The 22,596-nt window shown below is 37.2% G+C and overlaps 1 protein-coding gene across 1 annotated transcript in view; it reads left to right on the top strand.

Moving 5' to 3' along the window:
* Positions 1–22,596, top strand: part of PCSK6 (proprotein convertase subtilisin/kexin type 6) — a 260,225-nt gene that overhangs the window by 190,927 nt on the left and 46,702 nt on the right. The window contains exons 14-15 of the mRNA XM_043985253.1: positions 20,194–20,373; positions 20,501–20,539. Of these exons, the coding sequence (XP_043841188.1) occupies positions 20,194–20,373; positions 20,501–20,539 (219 nt within the window). The remainder of the gene's footprint in view (positions 1–20,193; positions 20,374–20,500; positions 20,540–22,596) is intronic.

Below are 22,596 nucleotides of genomic sequence, written 5' to 3'. Positions count from 1 at the left end.
TAATCTGACAAAGGGAGAGCTCTTTCAGAACATCTTGTTAAAAGTACACTTTCATTTCTTCAAATCAGGAGTGCCTCAGGTAAACCTCAACACTTGGTTGCTATAGGTGTGGAGCCTCCTACTAGCAAACTTTCTTGTTCTCAGGCCAAATCTTCTTGTACCCCAAGAGATCCAGGGCTTCCCCTCACTCATTTTGTCTCATCTTTAATCTCTATTTCTTCTGCCTGAATTTCTCTACTCCTGAGTTCAATGCAAAAACAAATGTAGCTTTTCACAATTTCTTTTCCTGCCTCTATCCCTAAAATACGTGAGTAGCCCTTATAAGTATTTATAAGAGTTTTTTGCTGCTGCTAAGTATAGTTCAGAGTATTGGCGGAGAGGGGAAAAGTGTTTTTAAAAATCATATAGTAACAGATACACCTAATCTTAGTGTGAATGTAAAAGGAGCTAGGCCTGACCTTTCTTTGATTTTTCTTTTTCAGTTTAATTCAGAGAATAGCTTCCCTTCCTGTCTCCCCTTACTCCAATAAGGAATGGAGAATTAGTCCATTCAGCTTCATACTGGGGGGTGGGGTTGGGGATGTGTGGTTGCTGAGCTATCCTGATTGGTCAGTATATGACTGAAAACTTACCTAACCTACTATACCTGGCTGCCAGCCTTCTGCCAAGAAACCAGGCTCAGTATATGCTCTGCCATTGCTATTATAGCTACCCACTTTTCCCCATCCCTTGATTCTTACTCTGAATATGGTAATCAAAGTAGTGCCACAATTGCTACTAGGTAGGGTATGACCATTGATTTCCTTTCCCTGACCCCTACTGATCTATCTGTGTATATTCTTCATGTAGAAGGTAAGCTTCTTGAGGCCAAGGACTATATCACTTTTGTCCCCAATAACTAACACAGTGCCTGGTTAGGTAATAGGTATGTAAAAATTCTTTTTAATCATTCATTCATTCATTGAACATCTAAATTTAGTGGGTACTGTACTAGGCACTGGGGAGACAAAAACCTCCCCCCTATAAAAAAAAAACAACCCCACATTCCTTGCCTTTCAGATGGGCTATACTTTGCCCATCCCTGCCTTATAGGTTCCTGAATTGGGAGCTGGAAGGGGACTTAGAGGTCATCATGATTTTTTTTCCCAATGCTTCTTGACCTTGCTCAAAGAGCCCTGGCTTCTGGAGGGAGCCAGAATAAAGTGAGTATAAAAGCAATGTTCTTAACCTGGGGTCCATGAATGTGTTTTATATACAGATTAGATAGATGATAGATGGATAGACAGACAGACAGGCATAACTTTTTCAGTATAATTGGTTTCCTTTGTAACCCTATATGTTTTTTATGGGTTTGCAATTCTATGACTCGGGGCAACTAGGTGGCACGGTGGATAAAGCACTTGCCCTAGATTCAGGAGGACCTGAGTTCAAATGCGGCCTCAGACACTTAACACTTACTAGCTGTGTGACCCTGGGCAAGTCACTTAACCCCAATTGCCTCACTAAAAACAAACAAAAAAACAACAAAATTCTATGACTGTGAGAACGGATCCATTGACTTCATCAGATTGCTAAAGGGGTCTATGATTTTTTTTTTAAAAGGGCTAAGAAACCCTGGTAGAAAGAGTTTCAATCTAATGCAAAGAGATAGCCTAGCAATGGTTCTACTAGCACCTTTGCAAGCTAAGAATGTTTTAAACATTTTAAAGTAAAGTTTCGCTGGATTTAGAAATATAAAAACCATTCGGAGCTCCCTGATTTTGGCCCTCAGGGCTATAGTTTGCCCAACCCTGCCTTATAGGCTCCTAAACTTGGAGCTGGAAGGGGACTTAGAGGTCATCTAGTCCAACTCCCTCATTTTCCAAATGAAAAAATTGAGGCCCAGGGAAAGTAAGGGACTTGCCCACAGTCCCATGAGTAGTAGCATCAGAATCAGGAATGTTCTTTCTACCGTGTTGTTTTTGTCTTTCTTTTGTTTTGTAGCACCTGAACTTTGCACAATGCCTGCACAAAAGTGATTAATAAATACTTGTTGATTTGTTGACTTGCGCAGCCCCATCTCTCTTCCATTCTCCCTGCTGGATCCACCTTGATCTGATCCCTGACTTAGCCAACCTTTTGTGAATTATTGCCTACTCCATACTGGGCTCAACTACCAGAATGATATCTAAAGTAGGGTAACCAGAGCTCTTACATCAGAGGGCTAACACATAGTAGATGGTGTAGGAATGGCAGGGGATCTCCTCCCTGCAGTGACCACCAAGCTTGAGACATCCTATGTTGCATGATGCAGTCACCCCCATTTCCTTATAAGCCCAGGCCTACCACGCTCAGAGTCCTTGAACTCTGGCACTCCTTAGGACCCCCTTCTCCCTACAGCCATGCCACTTCACCTCTTGCCTCTCCCTTTCTTAGCTTCCTCTTGGCATTTGAGAAGTCAGGAATCCATCATGCTGTGGGAGTACAGACTGAATTCTCTAAGGGATAGGCCACACCTTCTCTATTTTGATTATACCCAGGTCAGAGTGGCCAATGCTCTGCTTCTGCTTCTCACTTGAATTTTTCATGGGCACAAAAATTCCTAGTTCTTGCTCCACCCATTTGGAATCAGAAACATCTGCTTTCAAATCCCACCTTGGACACTTGGTATGGGCATGACATTCATTTAACGTCCTTGAGCCTCAGTTCCTACATCTATGGAATAAAGATCCCTGTTTTATCCACCTCACAGGGTTTTTGTGCACTTTGAAAACCTTAAAATTCTATATAAAAGTCAGCTGCTACTCTCCTCATCACCATCAGACTTTCTCATTCCTCTCTCTCTTACCTCTCTGGGTATCGATTGATCCCTGGCAATTTTGACCCATGTCTCTATGCACTGACACAGGTCCATGGCTCTGCCCTTTAGTTCTCTTGACTAACTCTTGTCCTCTGTCTCCCACATGTTTTGGAGGGTAGTTTCCTCTAGGGGTCTTAGCCCCACCCCTGGACAGGGCCATTGGGATAGGACCATAACTGACCTCAAAATATCAAGGCCTCATGATGATAGGCCACCAGTCAGACACAAGGCACAGAATCAGACCCACCCCTTCCTTCCTCCCACTCAAAAAAAAGCAGGTTGTTCTAGTCACCAATGAAGTGCCCTGTTGCTTTTTGGGGAAATCCAGACCTGCATATTCCAGTATATAGACTTGCTCCAGTTTCATTGGGGGAAAGCATTAACTCTACCTGACCCCTAGAGAATGCTAGAACTTAAAAATGAAGAAATTCCGGGTGGTAGCAGAAAAGGCAAACCTGAACTTTGTTTCAACCAGAAAAAAAAATTCTGAGAACCGGGTTCTGAATATGGCCAATAAATTTTTCTGCTCTTCATCTTTTCTTTTGGTAAATACTTTTTTTCCCTTTCCCCAAGCAAAACAAACAAATAAAAATAAATAAACTAATAGCCACCTGGCTTTAAAACTGTTTGGCTAGATGATAGATGGCAGATTGGATTAACTTTTCTATTTCTTTTGTATGCCTGCTTATCTGTTTTTCTGGTATCAGAGCCAAGTAAACCACTTTAAGAAGTTCCCACAAATCTTGGTTTTCTTAGGAACTTAGCACAGTAAACTTGACACCACCAGCTGGCTCCATTTGACTTCCATCTTCGGTTTTCTCCTACACACAAACCTGGGAGGGGAAACCGGGGATTGGAGTGGGCCAACTCAGGTCAGAACTTCGTTATTTTTAGCCAAGATCTTACAAGGCTTAGGGAGCAAAGAATGAATACAATGTGATCTACTCTCCTTTTGTCAAGGTTACTAGAGGGATTCATATTCTAGTCCAGGGGTGGGATTTAAATGGCTTCAGAAATCCTTTCCAGTTCTGGGGTTCAGTGATCTTTAAAATAAATTACAAAGATTAAAGCAGAATGAAGTTAAAGAGTGAGTGAAAAATTCAAGACTTGGGTAAGGTTTTGGATAAAAACCAGGAGGATGATAAATGAATTGGATCCTATTTAAAGCACCATCCTCACGATCCCTGTTATAGATCTGTGTTGTATTAGAAGAGGGAACTTCTTACATAATTTTTTGGCTCTCTCAGTAATTCAGCTTTCATGCATTTTCACAGACTATCCCCACCCTCATGCCTGGAATAAATTCCCTTCTATCTGCCTGCTGAAGTCTTCTTCCTCCAAGGTTCAGTTCACATGCCACCTCCTCTAGAAAGCATGTCTTGAACCCCCAAAGCAGAAAGTAATTTCTTCTTCCTTAGATTTTCCTAAAATGATATGGGTCTCTCTTTTGCACCCATTATTCTTATTTATGTGCATGTCATATCCACATCTTTTAGATTTTAAGCTCCTTGAGGGCAAGAATGGTGTCATTTTTCATCTCTGTATCATCAATACTAAGTAGAGAGCTTTATGTATAGTAGATACTTAATAAATGATTGTTGAACTTTAATTAGAGTCAAAATTAGAGACCAGCTATCCTATCTACCCCCAATTTTTACTTCCTTCTCTTTTTTTTCTGATTAACAAACATTTATTTTCTCCTCCCCCTTCCCTACTTAAAATGAACAATTAAAAAGGAGAGCCTTGTAACAAATATGCATAAGCAGAATAAACAGATTCCTAAATTGGCCATGTCCAAAATTTTATCTCCTTCTGCATTTCAAATCAAGATCAGAATTCTAAAGTCTTTCAAAGTTATTTTTTTCTTTAGAATGTTGTTGTCATTGTATAAATTATTATGCTGGTCTGCTCACTTCACCCTGCATCCTTTTATTGAGGTCTCAGTTTCTAAAACTGCCCATTTTGTCACTTTTAATGGCATAATAATATTCCATTATATTCATATACCATAAATTATTCAGTCATTCTCCAAAAGATTGGCACCCCCCTTAGTTTCCAGTTTTTTGCTACTATGAAAAGAATTGTTTATAAACATTTTTATACAGGTGGATCACTTGTCCTCTTTCTTTGATCTCTTTGGGGGCACAGACCTAGTGGTGATATCACTGGGTCAAAAGATATGCACAAGGGCAGCTAGGTGGCTCAGTGGATAGAGCACTGGCCCTGGATTCAGGAGTACTTGAGTTCAAATCCGACCTCAGACACTTGACACCTACTAGCTGTGTGACCCTGGGCAAGTCACTTAACCCCCATTGCCCCGTGCCAAAAAAAAAAAAAAAAGATATGCACAGTTTAGAGATTTGGGGGGATTATTCCAAACTGCTTTCCAGAAACAATGCTACAAAAGATGCACAAGTATCCTGTTTTCTTGCAGCCCCTCCAACACTTGTCATTTTTCTCTTGTCATCTTTATTTATCTGATAGGTGTGAGCTAGAATTTAGATTGCTTTAGCCTGTACTTCTGTTGTGATTTGAAAATTTTATCTTATGTGATCCTTTCTATTCTATGTGTAGTCATGACCTCTCTCCCTCTTCATCAATCTGATAGGTAAATTCTTCCTTGCTCCTTTAATTTGTTTTTGATGTTGCTATGACTACATTACCCATACATTTGGAATTGATCTTGGTATATGTTGTGATCTGTTGGTCTATACCTAATTTCTACCTGACTGTTTTCCCTGAAGTTTTTGCCAAATACTGAGTCCCTACCCCCAAAATTGGACTGTTTAGGTTTACAGAATACTATGCTACTGTGGTTTTTTTCCCCTATCATGCTATGTACTTACTTGGTTTGAGTGATTGACCTCTCTGTATTTTGATTAGTACCAAATCATTTGAATGAATACTGCTCTGTTAGTATAGTTTAGACCTGGAACTCAGATAAGTAAAGTTCAGAAAGGTGAAGAACACTGGCCTTTTAGCTGTTCCATGTACAAAACCCACCATCTCTTGGCTCTGGGCATTTTCTCTGGCTGTCCCCCATGCCTGGAATTCTCTCCCTCCTCTACTCTGCCTACTAATTTCCCTGGCATCCTTTAAGTATCAACTAAAGTTCCTCCTTTTATTGGCAGCATTCCTCAAATTCTCTTAATTATTGTGCCTTCCTTTTGTTAATTATTTCCTACTTATCCTGTATATAGTTTGCATTGCATATATTTTTTTGCATGTTGTCTCTCCCATTTGATCATAAGCTTCTTTTTTGTAACCCAGTGTTTAGCAGAATGCCTGGCACATTGTAGGCATTTAATAAATGTTTGTTGATTGACTGATTTTACCTGAGGTTAAATATCTAGGAGGTATAAACCTAGGACTCAGACCTTGGTTAACTGGCTCTAAATATAATCTTTCTCTTTATTGCATTATATTTTATATCATGAGTACTTGCCTCTATGTCTTATTAAATTCGTTATTAAACTCTTAAGTTCCTTGAGGGCGAGTTCTGGACCATTTTTCATCTTTGTATCACCTGATACTTAAGAAATATTTGTAGATTAAATTAATTGGAGACTAAGGGAGTCCAAGACAAATCTGAGTTTGATCAAATTCCACTAGACTACATTGTATTATGCTAAGGTTTCAGGGTCCCTGCTCTTTAGAAATAGACTTTTCTGGACAGAAAGGTAAGGAATCAAGAGACATGAAGGAAGTGAAAGAAAAATAATCCTTTTTAATGTTCCTGATAACCATTTATGCTATTTTTTCATTCTGCCTGTGAGTTTTGTCACATTCTGATAATTTTTCCATAGTATTATACAAGGAAAGGAAAACTGAAAAAGAAACTAAAAAAAAAAAATCACCAAATGCATTAAATTTTCCATATTGTGGAGTGACAATTGACTAGGTAACTCTTTGGGTGTAGGCCTGTTTGCTTGCCATGAGATTCAACTGTGGTCAAGCAATAATTCAAAATTCATCTTAATCAACTATAACTCTTATATCCTGAAGTATGCTGAACTATACTTTTAGGTACAGGTATGTGTGTGTATGTACGTACATACATACACACACACAGAGTTTAAAAAGAGGGAATCAGTGGTTTTCTTTCCCCTCAAATTTTGTGCTGTCTTTTAGAACTTTGGTTTTCCTCTTTTCCATTAAAAAAATAGTGTCATCATTTTCTGATTTCATTTCATTGAGTCTTTTGTGCCTTTTCTCCCCTTCAAAGCAGGTCTCTCCCCATTTTATTGTTAGCTTTTTGGACATCTATTTTGATCTCCTCGCTACTTCCTCAGATCAGTGTTAAGTTTTATGGTCTGTATTCAGTGGCTCAAGTCTGTCCTATTAGATTCACTGCTGGTAAGAAAGTCACATTTAGTGTACTTGTCTTCTCTAGTTTTTAATATTGGCCACTAAACTTTCATCTCTTAAAAAGGTAATTATAGTATATGACCCCACTGTTTTAAAAAGCCAAGAAACATCCTCTACACAACATAATCAAAAGGAGCAGTCATGGCTTTGTTTGTTTTTAACAGTTTTCAGATAACCCTTATAGCAATAGCTGACATCTATGTGATGCTTTAATGTTTGCCTATTGTTTTACTTGGCACTCATTTTCTTACCTGAGCCTTAGGTACTATAGGTATTACTAGACCTATTTTATGAACCAAGAAACTAAGGCTCAGAGAGATTCAGTGACTTGCCCATGGTCATTCATGGTTAAGAGGATCAGAGATAGGTCTTAAACTTATATCTTCTTGACTTTATACATTAAGCCATGCTGCTTCTAATGAACATTGATTTTTTTTTTTAATTAACCATATTTTGAATGAGTATTACCCCTCTCTTTCCCAATTACCACCTCTTCTCCCAGGAGTTCATGCTTCAAAAAATAAATTTACTAACTTATTTTGGAGGAAATAAGTGAATTTCTTTGTGAATCTATGATCAGCCTGAATTTCTGCTCTATTCAGGCAACAAACAGGCAAATATTAAGTACCTACTATGTAGCAGGCCCTGGAAGTACAAATAAAAACATAATGAAAGTCCCTTACCTTAAATGTACACATATGCAAATATGTACAAACAAATGCAAGGTAGTTTTTTGGTAGCTACCTCCAAAAAGATAGCATGGTATTATAGACAGAGAACTGACTTCATGAAGACCAAGATTTAAGTTTTCTCTTTTGATACATGCTGGCTATGTGACCCTGTGCACCTTAAAGCTTTCAGTGCCCCAGGCAACTCGTAAAACTGTACATTACAAAGCAGGTGCCCGTTTACATGGGTTAAGGGAATTTATTCACTGGAAGATCCTTGAATCAATGAAATCACAAGTACAAAAAAAGGACCAGTACAAAGAAATCCAAAAAGGAAATACATCCATAAATACCCAAGGACTGATCAATTTTGCAGTATGGATATGGGAAGAAAAGCAGATTTAAGTTCAATTCTAGGATAGAATTTAAATTTTTAAAAGGTTTTAAATGTCTCCAACTACTAGATTAATGGATATAGTTTTAGGGAGAGTAAAATTCACTGCATAGAGTGAAAAAATGTGCCTTTACTGACAGTTTTTCTTTAGCCTACCTTTTTCAGTAAATATTTGTTGAATTTTCACCCAAATAAAAATGGGTCATAGGACTCTTAAATCTTATTCTTGGCACTTCTCTTGATATCTTTATATGACCAAAGGGATTGTAATCCAGAAGCTGATTATCCATTGGGCATATAGACCAGAGTTTTTCCTCTATTATGCTGCCTGTTTTTCAGACATTTCTTTGATGCTCGTTTCACACCCTTAAAGTGAAAAATGAAAAGGAGAATAGAAAATTCTAGTCAGGTGATTTTGTTCAAATTTGTCAAAGATGTATTAAGAACCTACTTTATGCAATATACTTCTGTTATAGTTTGGGGCAGGGGGAAAGGGGAGAGGAGATGATAACTATGATATAAAATAGAATAAGATACATACAGTGCTGTGAGAATTCATAGAAAAGGAAGAAATCAATTGTGACTGGGTAGGGATCAGGGAAAGCTTTATAGAGGGGTTCATTTTTAGCCTGGACCTTGAAGAATATGTAAGGTATCTGTAGTAAAAGATAGAGAATATGGACATTCTAGGCACAGGGAATACTATAAGCAAAGGCATGATGTGGTAAATACGCTTTGGGGAAGAGGTCAGTTGAATACCACAATCCTACTAAATCATAGGATTGAGAGCTCGAAAGAGCCTCAGAGATCAAAGAGTTCATCTCCTTCATTTTACAGATGAAAAAAGTGAGCCCCTCCCCCCCCCCCCCGACTGTAATGCAGCCTGGCTAAGCATAAAGTAGGAGAAAAAGAGTGGGGTGAACTAAGTCTGTTATTTTCTTACTTAGAGAACATGGAATGTAGAAAGAGAAAAGATCTTAGTCTTTCCTAATCCAACCCTATTGGAACCTATGAAAAATTCGTTTTGTTGAAAGCTGTCAAAGTGAGATTTGGGGTATCATTGCCTTTCATATATCAGTGTTCTTTCTCCATGTAACTGTAGAATTGGGGATTTAGAGACTGATTGTATTTGCAAAAGCATAAAGCATACCAGGTTAAAATGCATTATATGCAGCAACTCTAGACTAGATTTTCTAGCCCAATCCTAATTTTAGAAAAGAAAATAGGTTTTTAATGAGGCTTTGCAAATGGAATTTCCTTTGTCAGATCATGTTTTCTGATATGTTTTTAGCTTGACCCCCTCCCCAATGGTTATTGTGCTTTTATACACATGTGAAACAATTGAAAGAGGCAGAAACAAAATAGTTTGCAGTAGAGTAGAAAAACACTGGATTTTGGCATTAGAAAAATTGAGTTCACATCCAGTCCTGCTAATTACTACCTGTGTGACTTTAAGCAAGTCACTTGTCTTCTTTGGGTCAGTTTCTTCATTTGTTTGTTTTTTGTTAAACCCTATATAATCACTAAGGATCCTTTCATTTTATATCCTACAAAACCATCTATTTTAAACTAATTAGGAAATTAGGGGGTAGAGGAGTGATATGTGAAAAATAATACATTAGGCTCAATGAAAAGGCAGTCTGGTATAGTGAATGGAGTGTTGGAAGGACTTTAAGGAAAAAAACAACAACTAGCCCAATGGTCTATTCAAAGGCCATCTCTGATACTAGTTATATGATGTTACTTGTTCTCATCTAAACAAGGCAAACTCAATGAACATTTCTGAATTAGAGGTGAAACAAATGCTGCTTGACATCAATTTAGGAGGAAAGAAAGAAATTGTCCGGGGCAGGCATTCAACCTAAACTTTCCCATTTCTTAATGTTTGCTATTGGTAGAACCCAACCTAAAGGTAAAGTGTCCATTTTTGAAGAAGCTTATAAAAATAGACAATTATTTCAGAGGATCTCAGAGCAATTATTTAGCTTGCTTTGGATATATTGCATGTTGTCTCCCCTATTATACTGTAAGCTCCTTGAGGGCAGGGACTGTCTTTTTGCCTCTTTTTTGTATCCCCACCATTTACCACAGTGCCTGACACATAGTAGGCATTTAATAAATGTTTATTGATTGATTGACTGATAGAAGGCACTTCAAAATCCAGCTAGTGCTTACCTAAATAATAATCCTCTCTCCCACATAAATGGCAATCTAGTCTTAGAAATTCCCAGAGAAAGGGCACCCATTAGTTCCTTAGGTAGCCTATTTCACTTTTAAGTAGTTCTTAAATTATTTAGCTGTTATTTTTTACCTCAGAGTTAAATTTGCCTATGGGTAATAGCCATTTCTAACTTCTAGCTCTGCCTTTTGGATCCAAGAAAAACTAACCTAATCTCTCTTCTACAAGTGTCACCCTCTCAAAGACTCGAAGACAACTACTAATTTCTTTATGTCTTTTCTCATCTAAACTTACCCCCCCTAAGGGATGATCTCAAGGTCCTTTATCATTCTTTTTGCTGTCATCTGTATGTTCTTCAACTTATCAGTGTACTTACTAAAATGGGGAGCCCAAACTGAATTCATTCTTTTAGATGTGGTCTCATCCAGGCCAGAGAATAGTAATATTATCAGTTCCATTATCCTAGATATGGTGGTCATCTTAATGCAGCCTAAGATTGAATTTGGTTTTTTGCCTGCCATATTGTTGACTTACATTGAGTTTTCAGTCCCCCAAAATCTTATTAGGTGAACTACCTAGCAATGTATTGTACTTGCAATATTGATGTTTTTTCAAGCAAGTATAACACACCTCACTTATCCCTATTAAACTTCATTGTGTTTGATTTAGCCCAATGTTATAAGTTGTCAAGATCCTTTTGGATCCTGATTCTGTCATACAGTATGCTAGCTATCCCTCCTAGCTTTGTGCTTTCTGCAAACATCATAAAGATGTAGCCCATGTCTTTATCCAAGTCATCAAGGAACATTTTAAACACCACAGAACTAAGCAAAGATCCCTGGAGACATCATGCCACGGTGTCACTGAACCACTGGTAATTACTCTTTGCATCAGACCATTCTACTAGTTCTGAATCCACCTATCATCTGGCCTAAATATCTCTCATCTTTTACACAAGAATATCCTGAATAATTTAGTCAAATGCTAATCTAAAAATCTAGATAAATTATATCTCCAGAATTACCCTAATCTACCAGTCTAGGAATCCTGTCAGAAAATGTAATGAGGTTTGTCTGACATTCCCTATTATTGGTAAGACCATGCTGCTTCACTCTCATTTCACTTGCTTTCATTAATCAACCCTCTAATAATGTGCTCTAGAAAAAATTCCATTTAAAATAACTGTAGACAATATAAAATATTTGGGAGTCTACCTGCCAAGACAAACCAGGAACTATATGAACATTTACAAAACACTTTTCACCCAAATAAAATTAGATTTAAATATCAAAAAATATTAATTGCTCATGGATAGGTTGAGCTAATATAATTAAAAATGACAATTCTACCTAAATTAGTGTTACTCATTTAATGCCATACCAATCAAACTACTTAAAAAATTTATAGAGCTAGAAAAAATAATAACGGAATCATCTAGAAGCACAAAAGGTCAAGAATATCAAGGGAAATTTTTAAAAAATGCACAGGAGGGTGGGCTAGCTGTACCAAACCTAAAGTTATACTATAAAGCAGCAATCAAAACCATTGGTACTGGCTAAGAAAAAAGAGTGGTGAATCAGTGGAATAGGTTAGGCACAGGAGACACAGTGGTAAATGACTATAGTAACATACTGTTTGATAAACCCAAACACTCCAGCTTCTGGAAAAGAACTCACTATTTGACCCAAAACTGTTGGGAAAACTGGAAGACAGTATGGCAGAAACTAGGCATAGACCAACATCTGACACCCGTATACCCCAATAAGGTCAAAATGGATACAAGATTTAGACATAAAGGGTGATATCCTACGCAAATTAGAAGAAGAAGGACTAGTTATCTCTCAGATCTATGGAAAGGAGAAGAACTTATGACCAAAGAAGAGAGAGAAGACATTATGAAATGCAAAATGGATCATTTGATTATATTAAATTTAGAAAGGTTTTGTACAAACAGAAGCAATGGAGCCAATGCAGAGAAGCTGGGAACAATCACAACACTGAGGCCAGTGTTTCTGATAAAGGCCTCATTTCTAAAATATATGGAGAACTGAATAAAATTAATAAAATACAAGTCATTCTCCAATTGAAAAATGGTCAAAGGATATGAATAGGTAGTTTTCAGATGAAAAACTCAAAGCTATCTACTACTTATGAAAAAGTGATCGAGGTGCACCCTCAGAAAAGATAGCAACATCTAGGGTTCCTACATCCAAAGCTTCCAAGAAAAATATGAACTGGAGGCAGCTAGGTGGCGTAGTGGATAAAGCACTGGCCCTGGATTCAGGAGGACCAGAGTTCAAATCTGACCTCAGACACATGACACTAGCAACATGACCCTGGGCAAGTCACTTAACCCTCATTACGCCACCAAAAAGAAAAATATAAACTGGCCTCAGGCCATAGAGGTACTCAAAAAGGAATTTGAAGACAAAGTAAGAAATGATGAGCAAGCAGATTTCAGAAAAACCTGGAAAGACTTAGGTGGACTGATGCTGAGTGAAGTACATAGAAACAGGAGAACATTGTACACAGTAACAGAAACATTGTATGATGATCAGCTGTGATAGACCTGACTCTTCTCAGCAATATAATGATCCAAGACAGTTCCAAAGGACTCATGATGGAAAATGTTCTCCACATCCAGAAAAAGAACTGTGGGATCTGAATGAAGATTTTACTTTTTTGTGGGTTTTTTTTTCTTTTTTGAAGTTTTTCCTTTTTGTTCTGATTCTTCTTTCGCAACATGACTAATGTAAAAATATTTTTAATGTGATTGTACATATATAACCTATATCAGATTGCTTTCTGCTTGGGGAAAGGGGTGAGAAGGGATGGAGAGAGAAAAATCTGGAACTCAAAATGTTATAAAAATGAATGTTGAAAACTATCTTTACATGTAACTGGAAAAAAATACTATCAAGATTAAAAAAGAAACTAAAAAAAAATAAAATAATGTGCTCTAGAGTTCTGCTAAGAATTGAAATAAGCTAGACTATGGTTTGCATACACTGTTCTCTACCCTTTTTTAAAGATCAGGGCATTTACTTTCTCTAGTTCTATAGTATCATTCCTAGTCTCCATAATATTTCACAGTGCACTGACAGTGGCTTAGCCATAACATCAACCAATTTTTTTGGTGCCATAATATGCAGACCTGGTTACATCTGGACCTGACTACTTGAATTTATCAAGGTACCCTTTTATTATGTCCTTAATTAGCTTGTCTATCAACTCCATATTAGCTATTTTTATTCTTTCTTTTCTAGTAAAATGATCGTTCTCCTTGGTAGAGAAAACAGAAGCAAAATAAAAACTTAGCGGCTATATGTGCTCTTTGTCTTCTGTTACCACCATTCCATCAAGCCCAAGTAGTAATCCTGTTCTTTCTTGGATCCTACCCTTCTTTTCTTTTTTTTTTTTTTTGTGGGGCAATTAGGGTTATGTGACTTGCCCAGGGTCACACAGCTAGTAAGTGTTTAAGTGTCTGAGGTCGGATTCGAACTCAGGTCCTCCTGAATTCAGGGCTGGTGCTCTATCCACTGCACCAACTAGCTGCCCCCCCCCTTCTTTTCAATAAAGATTTTTTTTAGAAATAGCTATTTTGTTGTCCTTAGCTTTCTTGGCTCATTCTAAGCTTTATTATTCCTGGTATTCTTCTTATAAGTCTGTGCCATAATTTTGTCTTTATCTTCCCTTACCAATCCTTACTTTTATCTTCTAAACATGTATTTTTTACAAGTTTAAAGTTGATGAGTTTCCTGTCTGTCCACATTGGTCTCTTTTGACAACTCTTCCTTTTCCTAAGCATCAGAATTGATTATGTAACTGTCTTCATAATTTAATTTTGTAAAATCTTCCATCCATCCTGAGCTAACTTTCCTCTATAGAATTTTGGTCCATAGGTTCCTTTATATCTTTGCTTTGAACGCTTTTAAATCTTCTTTCCCCAAAACTAGAAGATATCTATATCTATATACACACATATGTGTATATATGTATCTATATCTTTCAGATTTATACCCAGCTTTCCTTTCCCTATCGCAAATTCTAAGATATGGTAATCACCTCCCAGCAAGACTCTCATCATTACCACCTAGCAACCATTCCCTTTTTATTGATGAGACCCAGATCAAGAATATACATTCCCCTTGGTGGTTCAGTGACCTTTTGAAGGATGAAATTATAAATAAGGCTAGCTGAAAAATTATTAGCTGTTATGATTTTGTCAGATCAAGAGATCCAACAGATGTCCAGATAATTGAAACCCTTCACTACTTCTTATATCATACTACATTTGTGATCTTTTTTCTGAGTTTCTCCTCTATTTCTATTTTCCATCCAGAGGTCTGTCATATATTCCAATGTTAATATCTCTTCTTCTCCAACTGAGATTTATCCAAATCACCACCATGCTTCCCCCCACCTCTATTTCTTGGATTTTTTTCATGTTAGCATATTTGCTTAATGAACAATTATCTCTTCCACATTCTGACTTTCCCCATCACAGTTTCAATATATTGCAGATCAACTTAAGAAATTAAATAGGAATCTGGGGGGAGTTTTGAAGAAGTGCAGATGGACACAGAACACATTTAGAAACTCAAATGCATAAGATATATGCATAATATTATATAATATCAATGTATTTTATCTTTGATACCATAATAATTCAGACCTCTCTGGTACGAAGGGAAGGCCTAAAATTTTATGTGGATTTTCTCTAACCCCCACAATGTGGAAGGGATAACTGCATACCGCTATTCTACTTCCTATTTTATCTTTCATTTTTCCTTCTAATAATGTTTACCTTTCTAGATACACTGTTTCCCATCATGTATCTTATTGGATCCTGTTTTTTCAGACATGTGAAATCAATTTGCCTCTTTACTTGGGATCTCTAGTTCAAGACTTCTTAACCTTTTTCCACTCACAATCCTGTTTCACCTGAGAAATTTTTACATCATCCTGAGTATATAGGTATATTAAATAGGTATACATAACCTTTTACTGTTGACAAATTTTTCACGACCCCCACATTCAATTGCATGACCTTATATGAGGTTGCAACTCATACTTTTAAGAAGCTTTATTCCAGTAACCTTGTTGATTCCTACACTTTGCACATTTGTGCATAACCATCTCAGCTCGTAGCTTTTATTACTACTGTCCCCTCTTGGTTTTGTCTCCTATGGATTTCTAGATGTCTCTACTGATCTTCTATTGCAATTATTAAAAGAACCTATGGGGGCAGCTAGGTGGTGCAGTGAATAAAGTACCGGCCCTGGATTCAGGAGAACTTCAATTCAAATCTGATCTCAGACACTTGACACCATCTGTGTGACCCTGGGCAAGTCACTTAACCCTCATTGCCCAGTCCAAAAAAAAAAAGAACCTAGGCAGAATAGCACCAGAATATGCACTGCTCAGGAAAACCTGAATTTAATTCCATCTCAGACACTTACTAGTGTGACACTAGGCAAGTCACTCAATATCTGACTCAATGTCCTCATCTGTAATTAAAGATAATCATAGAATCTACTTCAGGGTTGTTATGAGGATTGAAGCAGATTAATATATTATATAAGCATATAAATATTAGCAATTATTGTTGATGTTTACTATGTTGTAACATATAAATGCTAGCTATTATAATTATTTTGTTTGTGCATCTCATTTTATGTATATAAGTAGGGAGTGTCATCATTCTCCTTTTCTTTTTAGTTTAAAGTCCCTTTGCTTAAATTTGCAAGACTCTGGGAAATAAGTATGACCAGCTCTCATTAGGAACAATCCACCACTGGTTAGGAACCTGTCATTCCTATATTTCAGGAACAGAAATAGTATTAAAATCTAAATTTCCTTCTCAAATACCATTTTCTTAACCAATTGTTCACTTCCAAATCTGCTTTTCTCTTCTGACTGCTTTGTTTCAATTAGCAACAATGATGAAAATACTGCCTGGCCCCTCATAGCTTTAGTTTCTTGCCCAAGACATTATATTCTTTGGCAATGCTTTCTCAATTCCTTCTTACTTTCCAGATTACCATTGTGTACATATTGATCACAAGAAGTCAATAGCAGTCATTGATTTTGACAGTACTTGGGAAGTTGTCTGTTATGTCTTGGATACATGCCCCAAGAAGACAGCAGACCTCTCTATTATTGCTATCAAATCAACAAACAGCTGCATCAATATCCCTCAACAAGAAATCATCCGCTGCCACTATTTTTCTCTTTTCCCCCAACTTTTGTTGGATGACTCCTCACTTGATAGGACCTGGAGAACTATATCAGTTTTCTGTAGAAGGTAAGCAACCATTTTTGCCTCAGAAGGTCTAGCTCCTTCCACTTCAAGAAGATCTTGATCTCTGTTCTTAGCCCCAGTCATTCACTGGTCCCTTTCTCCTTTCTGTCACATTTTTTTTAATACTTCAACTTCCTTTTACAATTCAAGATTACCTTCTGTGTCTCAGTTTTCTTCTTTGTGTAATCAATCGCCCTTTCTCCACTTAAAGTAACTCAGAAGAAGATGTTATTCCCTGATATCTTTATCAGGTAAAGATACTCTTACTGAATCTATCAATTAAACACATTCAACTAAGGGCATGCAGCTAATTAAGAAATGAAATGATGAAATGAAACACACAAAGTTTATCAGAATTGGCTAAAGAGATTGCCATGCCCTAATGGTTTTAGATAAAAGAGCAAGCAATTTTGGAGTCTAGGATTCAAGTGGCTGGCAAGCTCAGTGGAAAAATCCATTCTAGCCATGCCCCTGAGATGGATTCACTTGGGGGAGAAGAATTTTTATCTCCTCCAACCTCCTTCCCAAACCAGGGGAAGACTGTGTGCCAACTTTGAAAAATTCAGAAGACTTAGACTTCCAGTAGGCATCCTATCAGTCTCCCTGCAAATAGCTGATGGCTGTTTTTGCATCAAGAACTGAAGATAAACTAGACACTTCTAGTGAAGAAAAAGCATCTTTAAGACTCTACAAGGACCTCAGCAAAAAAGCTACACCATAGCTAAGGGATATTGTAAGGGTTTCATAAAGGGGAGAAAAGTATTTCCAACAAAAGGACTTCTTAGAGTTTTGAGTTACCATCTTTGTCTAAGGTTGACCCCATTTCCCCGAACTCTGTATGTGCTTGTGGGAGACTGGTTTGAGGGAAAGGGGTTGTGCCACATTTTCTTTATCTACAAATAGTAAATACCGTTTTCAAAAGGATAATTGTTTGGCTTGCTGATTAATATCAATGAACAATCATTTGTGGGGGGGCAAGCACACTAGTAGGAGCTGATGTGCTATAGTACTAAACCATTATCCCTAACCTATCAGGACAAGGTTCCCCTAGAACTCTGAGAGGGGAAGTAACCTTGTTCTAGGGACCCAATGTGTCAGTATAAATGGGATTTGTGAAAGTAGTCCCAGAGTATGTGCTACATTGGTTTTTACATTGAAGTTGGGATTGGGGGGGGGGGCAGGGCAGGGCAATGAGAGTTAAGTGACTTGCCCAGGGTCACACAGCTAGTAAGTGTCAAGTGTCCAAGATCAAATTTGAACTCAGGTCCTTCTGAATCCAGGGTTGGTGCTTTATCCACTGTGCCACCCAATGATATTCTATTGCAATTATTAAAAGAACCTATTGGGGCAGCTAGGTGGTACAGTGGATAAAGCACCTGCCCTGGATTCAGGAGGACTTCAGTTCAAATCCAATCTCAGACACTTGACACCATCTGTGTGACCCTGGGCAAGTCACTTAACCCTCATTGCCCTGCCAAAAAAAAAAAAAAAAAAAGAATCATTTCCTTCTCCCTCATAACTTAAGAGAGTAAAAAGGCATTCTTCAAGTCTCCTTTGCTATTTCTTTTAGGAGAGAGATCCATACATATTTTTTTTTAAAAAAACATAGTCATGGTCATGCCAGAAATATGAAACTCATATATTTAATGCAAGTTTCTGTCCTCCATAACTGCTTAAATGCGATCCTTGGTCCTTTGTTATCCTTCTTGGTAGCTCCCCTGGATTAAACTGCTTTGTATGAATAATTGTGAGATGTTCAATTCTGGACATTTCAATGTTCTCACCTCATTAGCTTCTCATGTTGTTTGTACCTTAACATCTTTGCCCTACTCCCTTTCCATTGTCTAACTAGTTTCCTTTCTTATCTCCTCCCTTCTCTTAAAAAGTTGTCTTACGGGGCAGCTAGGTGGCATAGTGGATAGAGCACCGGCCCTGGAGTCAGGAGTACCTGAGTTCAAATCCAGCCTCAGACACTTAATACTTACTGGCTGTGTGACCCTGGGCAAATCACTTAACCCCAATTGCCTCACTAAAAAAAAAAAAAAAAAGTTGTCTTTCTTGTTTTTCTTTTCAAAACATACTGCTCTCTCATTTTTAGTCCTTCCAAATTTCTCCTCCCCAATTTCAATCTCTGACCTTCACAATTAAAAAAAATAAATAACCTCCTACACCAGAATTCCTTCTCTTTCTACTGTTTCTTCAACTTAAACCCATCTGCTTCTCTTTCATACAATCTTCTCTCACCAAAGCCCAAGTAGAATATAAACATCCTTTCTCCCTTGTGATTTCTGTGATTCAATTATACTTAATCCCAATATTTCTCTGTATTGGTCATTTCCCAACTCCATATTTTGCTTCTGTGATAACTGTTTCTTATCCCGAACAGGTCTTTTTTTACCTGTTTAACAGAACAAAATTTGTTTTTCCCCACATTCCTACATTTATCTTTACTATCTGCTCCCACTAAGCAACTTTATTTTGTAATCTTCCATAAAGTTTACAGGTTTTTGTTTTTTTTCCAAATTGAATCAAATCAGAAACCTCCTGGGGCTGATGCTTTTTAATGTCTTGTTTATTTTGTGGCAATGGTACTACTTTGGGTAATAGTCTTGAAAAAAAAATGTGTACACCGGAACCACAGAACTAAATCCTGAACCCTGGGGAGGTCTCCTTTGTTTATCACACTGAAACCATAGCTGAAAATAAGAATCTAATTTTAGTGATGTCTTAGGACCAACTTATTTTACTCAAGTGTTTTGGGAGACATTTTTAAAGTATAGAATGCATTTGTTTCAAATTATAGTTTACAAAACCCCATGGTTCTCTTTGCATAGTTATTATACTACTAACTTAATCACAGTTTATCATTCAAAAGTTAAAACATTGAGATTTTTCCTTAGCTGCCTTAAAATGTACCTTTAATTTGATCCTGAGGAATAGAGAGCAAATGAAGATTCATGACAAATGAGTAGAATTTAATTCTGCTGAGTGCTTTTGTGTGCAATGTTTCTCCCATGAACGTGGTCTTATTTCAAATCTATATCTCTTGGAAATGACTAATGGCCAATGGTGGGCCACACAAAAAGGCATTCAGAAAATCACATGCTTTTAAATTATTTTGCTCACATATATTTTTATAACGTTTTCTATCTGTTGAGAAGCTCGTTGGCCAGGCCCTTATAGCAGCTTCAATGAGGTAGGTTCAGATCTGAGGGGCTGTTATTCATATTGACTGTTCTGGGAGAAAGTGGTGATGGAGAAAAAGATTTATTACACTGTCCTTTATGTTATTATTATTAATGCTTTAAGGTTTATGAAGGACTTGTGTGACCAGCTAGAAAGCAAGCTGCAATTTAAAGAAAATGAGCGATGTTGCAGCCACAGGTTAGTCATGTGCTTCCTGGTTGTATGTACAATGACTTTTTTTTCCCTATTTTTCAGGGAAGTTGAAAGAATGGAGCCTTATTTTATATGGGACGGCTGAGCACCCTTATAATACATTTAGCTCCCATCAATCTCGGTCAAGGATGCTGGAGATTTCAACACCAGAACTGGAACCATCCAAAGCTGCTTTGTTTCATAAACAAGTGGAAGTCACAGAAGATGAGGAAGATTATACAGGTAAAGACTTAACAAGAGAGCTGTAGCTTAAAATGTGGGAACTATTCCTGTCAAAGGGTGGGTGGTATAATTTTGCCTTCTTTTTTCTTGGAAATAATAATAATAATGATAATTTGCACTTACACAGCTCCTTCCATCCAAGGCTCTCCTAATACTTTACAGACAAGTAAGTATTCTACAAACAAGTAAGTACTTTCAAACTTTTCCCAGATGGGGAAACTGAGATATGATAGATAGCCCCATAGCATACTCATTATTACCCTCTTTCCTTCCAAGGATCCTATTTTCATTTTTAACTTCAGTAATTCCTTTCTCATGTGTGTCCCTTAATGTTCATTAGTACCTTTCCTTTGAGAAAACCATCAACTGAGTGTATCTCATATATACTTAGTTATTTACATATCTCCCCCATTAGAATGAGAGTTCCTTGTGGACCAGAACTGTTTGCTTGGGGTTTTTTTGTACACGCAGCTCTTAGCATTGTGCCTGGAATATAGGAAACACATAATAAATGCTTATTCACTGACTTTCACTTTCAAAATGAAATCCACCCTTAAAGCCTCAGTGAAGAAGTACATATGTCTTAAACCCATTTGCCAGAGAAAAGCTTTTGTTAAGACAAAGGAATAATGAAAGGAACAAGATTTTATTGGATTCAGCCATAGCCTTACAGAAGGGCTAATAAAAGATTGATCATGGGCCCTGAAAGGATCAGGTCAACAGATATTGATGCTATATAAGGAAAGACTTATAAACATTTTACAGGATGTTATAGAAAATGCCTTCTGCTAATACTTTGTTCTGTAGCCATACTAGTAAAAATATTTTCAGCACTGTTTAGATTTGATAGCATCCCTGACTTTAAACTGCTGTTTTGGTGCCAGAGCTAATCAGTTTGGAGGTGAGATGTATAACTAGTATATGAGTGGGAGAGAAAATTCACACTTTGATATAGAGGTTTGAATTTCTTACATTAATCACAGTCTTAGGTCTAGTGATAGTAGATAGGTAATGGATATGATGCATTAAAATCTTGAGCAACACTTTTTCATTTAATGGAATTAATTCTATGCTCTCTGCCTTTGAAGCTTCACTAAAGTGAGGAAATGGGTCTCCCTGATTTTGCAGATTTTCCTTAGATAAATATTATGAATGCTTGATAAATTATGGAAGATATTTAAGTATATTGATGTTTAGATTATGCAATATCTTTCTAAAAATTACAAAATGGAGAATGCAAAACTCTATGAATGATTCTTTTAATGTGTTCTGACTTCGACTGGTACCCATCAAGCATAAATTACTGTTGACTCAATTTTAAAGTTTCACCTACCCTTCCTTTAAAACAGCATTGCAGGGGCAGCTAGGTGGTGCAGTGGATAGAGCACCAGCCCTGGATTCAGGAGGACCTGAGTTCAAATCTGACCTCAGACACTTAACACTTACTAGCTGTGTGACCCTGGGCAAGTCACTTAACCCCAGCCTCACCAAAAAAAAAAAAAACAGCATTGCATTATGCATGCCCTGATCCACTCTGGGTTTCTTTCTCTGTGGTTTGTAAGTTATGGCAAGAATAAATAATTACTAATGAGTGACTGATCCCCACACCCCCCAAATTTACTTCTGACTTTGGCTTTATACACTGTATCTGCATTATAATACCATCCTTCAGTCCTCTGTTGGAACTGGCTTTTAGTGAGTTACTTCTAGTTCTTCAGTAACTAAACTCTTTTGAATGGGGACCAATACAATTCTACCATATTTGCAAATCCTACTCCCTACTGTTGTGATAAATTTTGAATGCAGTTTTCATGGAAAATATCTTTTTATTGTTAAATGAAGGTTAAGAGGTATCATTGTAAATTATTTCAAATCTCTAATTGGGCAGCTTTTCTTGATGAAGGATAAAAGCAAAATCTATTTACAAAGTGATCAGGAACTACCAGGATACTTCTTGATATGAGCTGCCTCAACATAGCCCAGAGAAAAGGAAAATTGATCAGTTAATCCAGTCAGCAACATTATTAAGACACCATGGTGTAGAGAGCACTACAATTAGGTGTTGGGGGCAGTTACAAAAGAAGAAGGTGAATTTTTGAGGAACTTTCAAATTAATGAAGGAAACATAAAGTGAATACAAACTAGAACACAAATGGCAAATGTCCTCACACACTCAACCAATTATAGAAGCTTGACAAAGAAAGATAATCAAATGCTTAAGGA

Source organism: Dromiciops gliroides, chromosome 2 (assembly GCF_019393635.1).
Source record: "Dromiciops gliroides isolate mDroGli1 chromosome 2, mDroGli1.pri, whole genome shotgun sequence".
Taxonomy (NCBI): Eukaryota; Metazoa; Chordata; class Mammalia; order Microbiotheria; family Microbiotheriidae; genus Dromiciops; species Dromiciops gliroides.
This window is presented reverse-complemented; position numbering and strand designations above follow the sequence as displayed.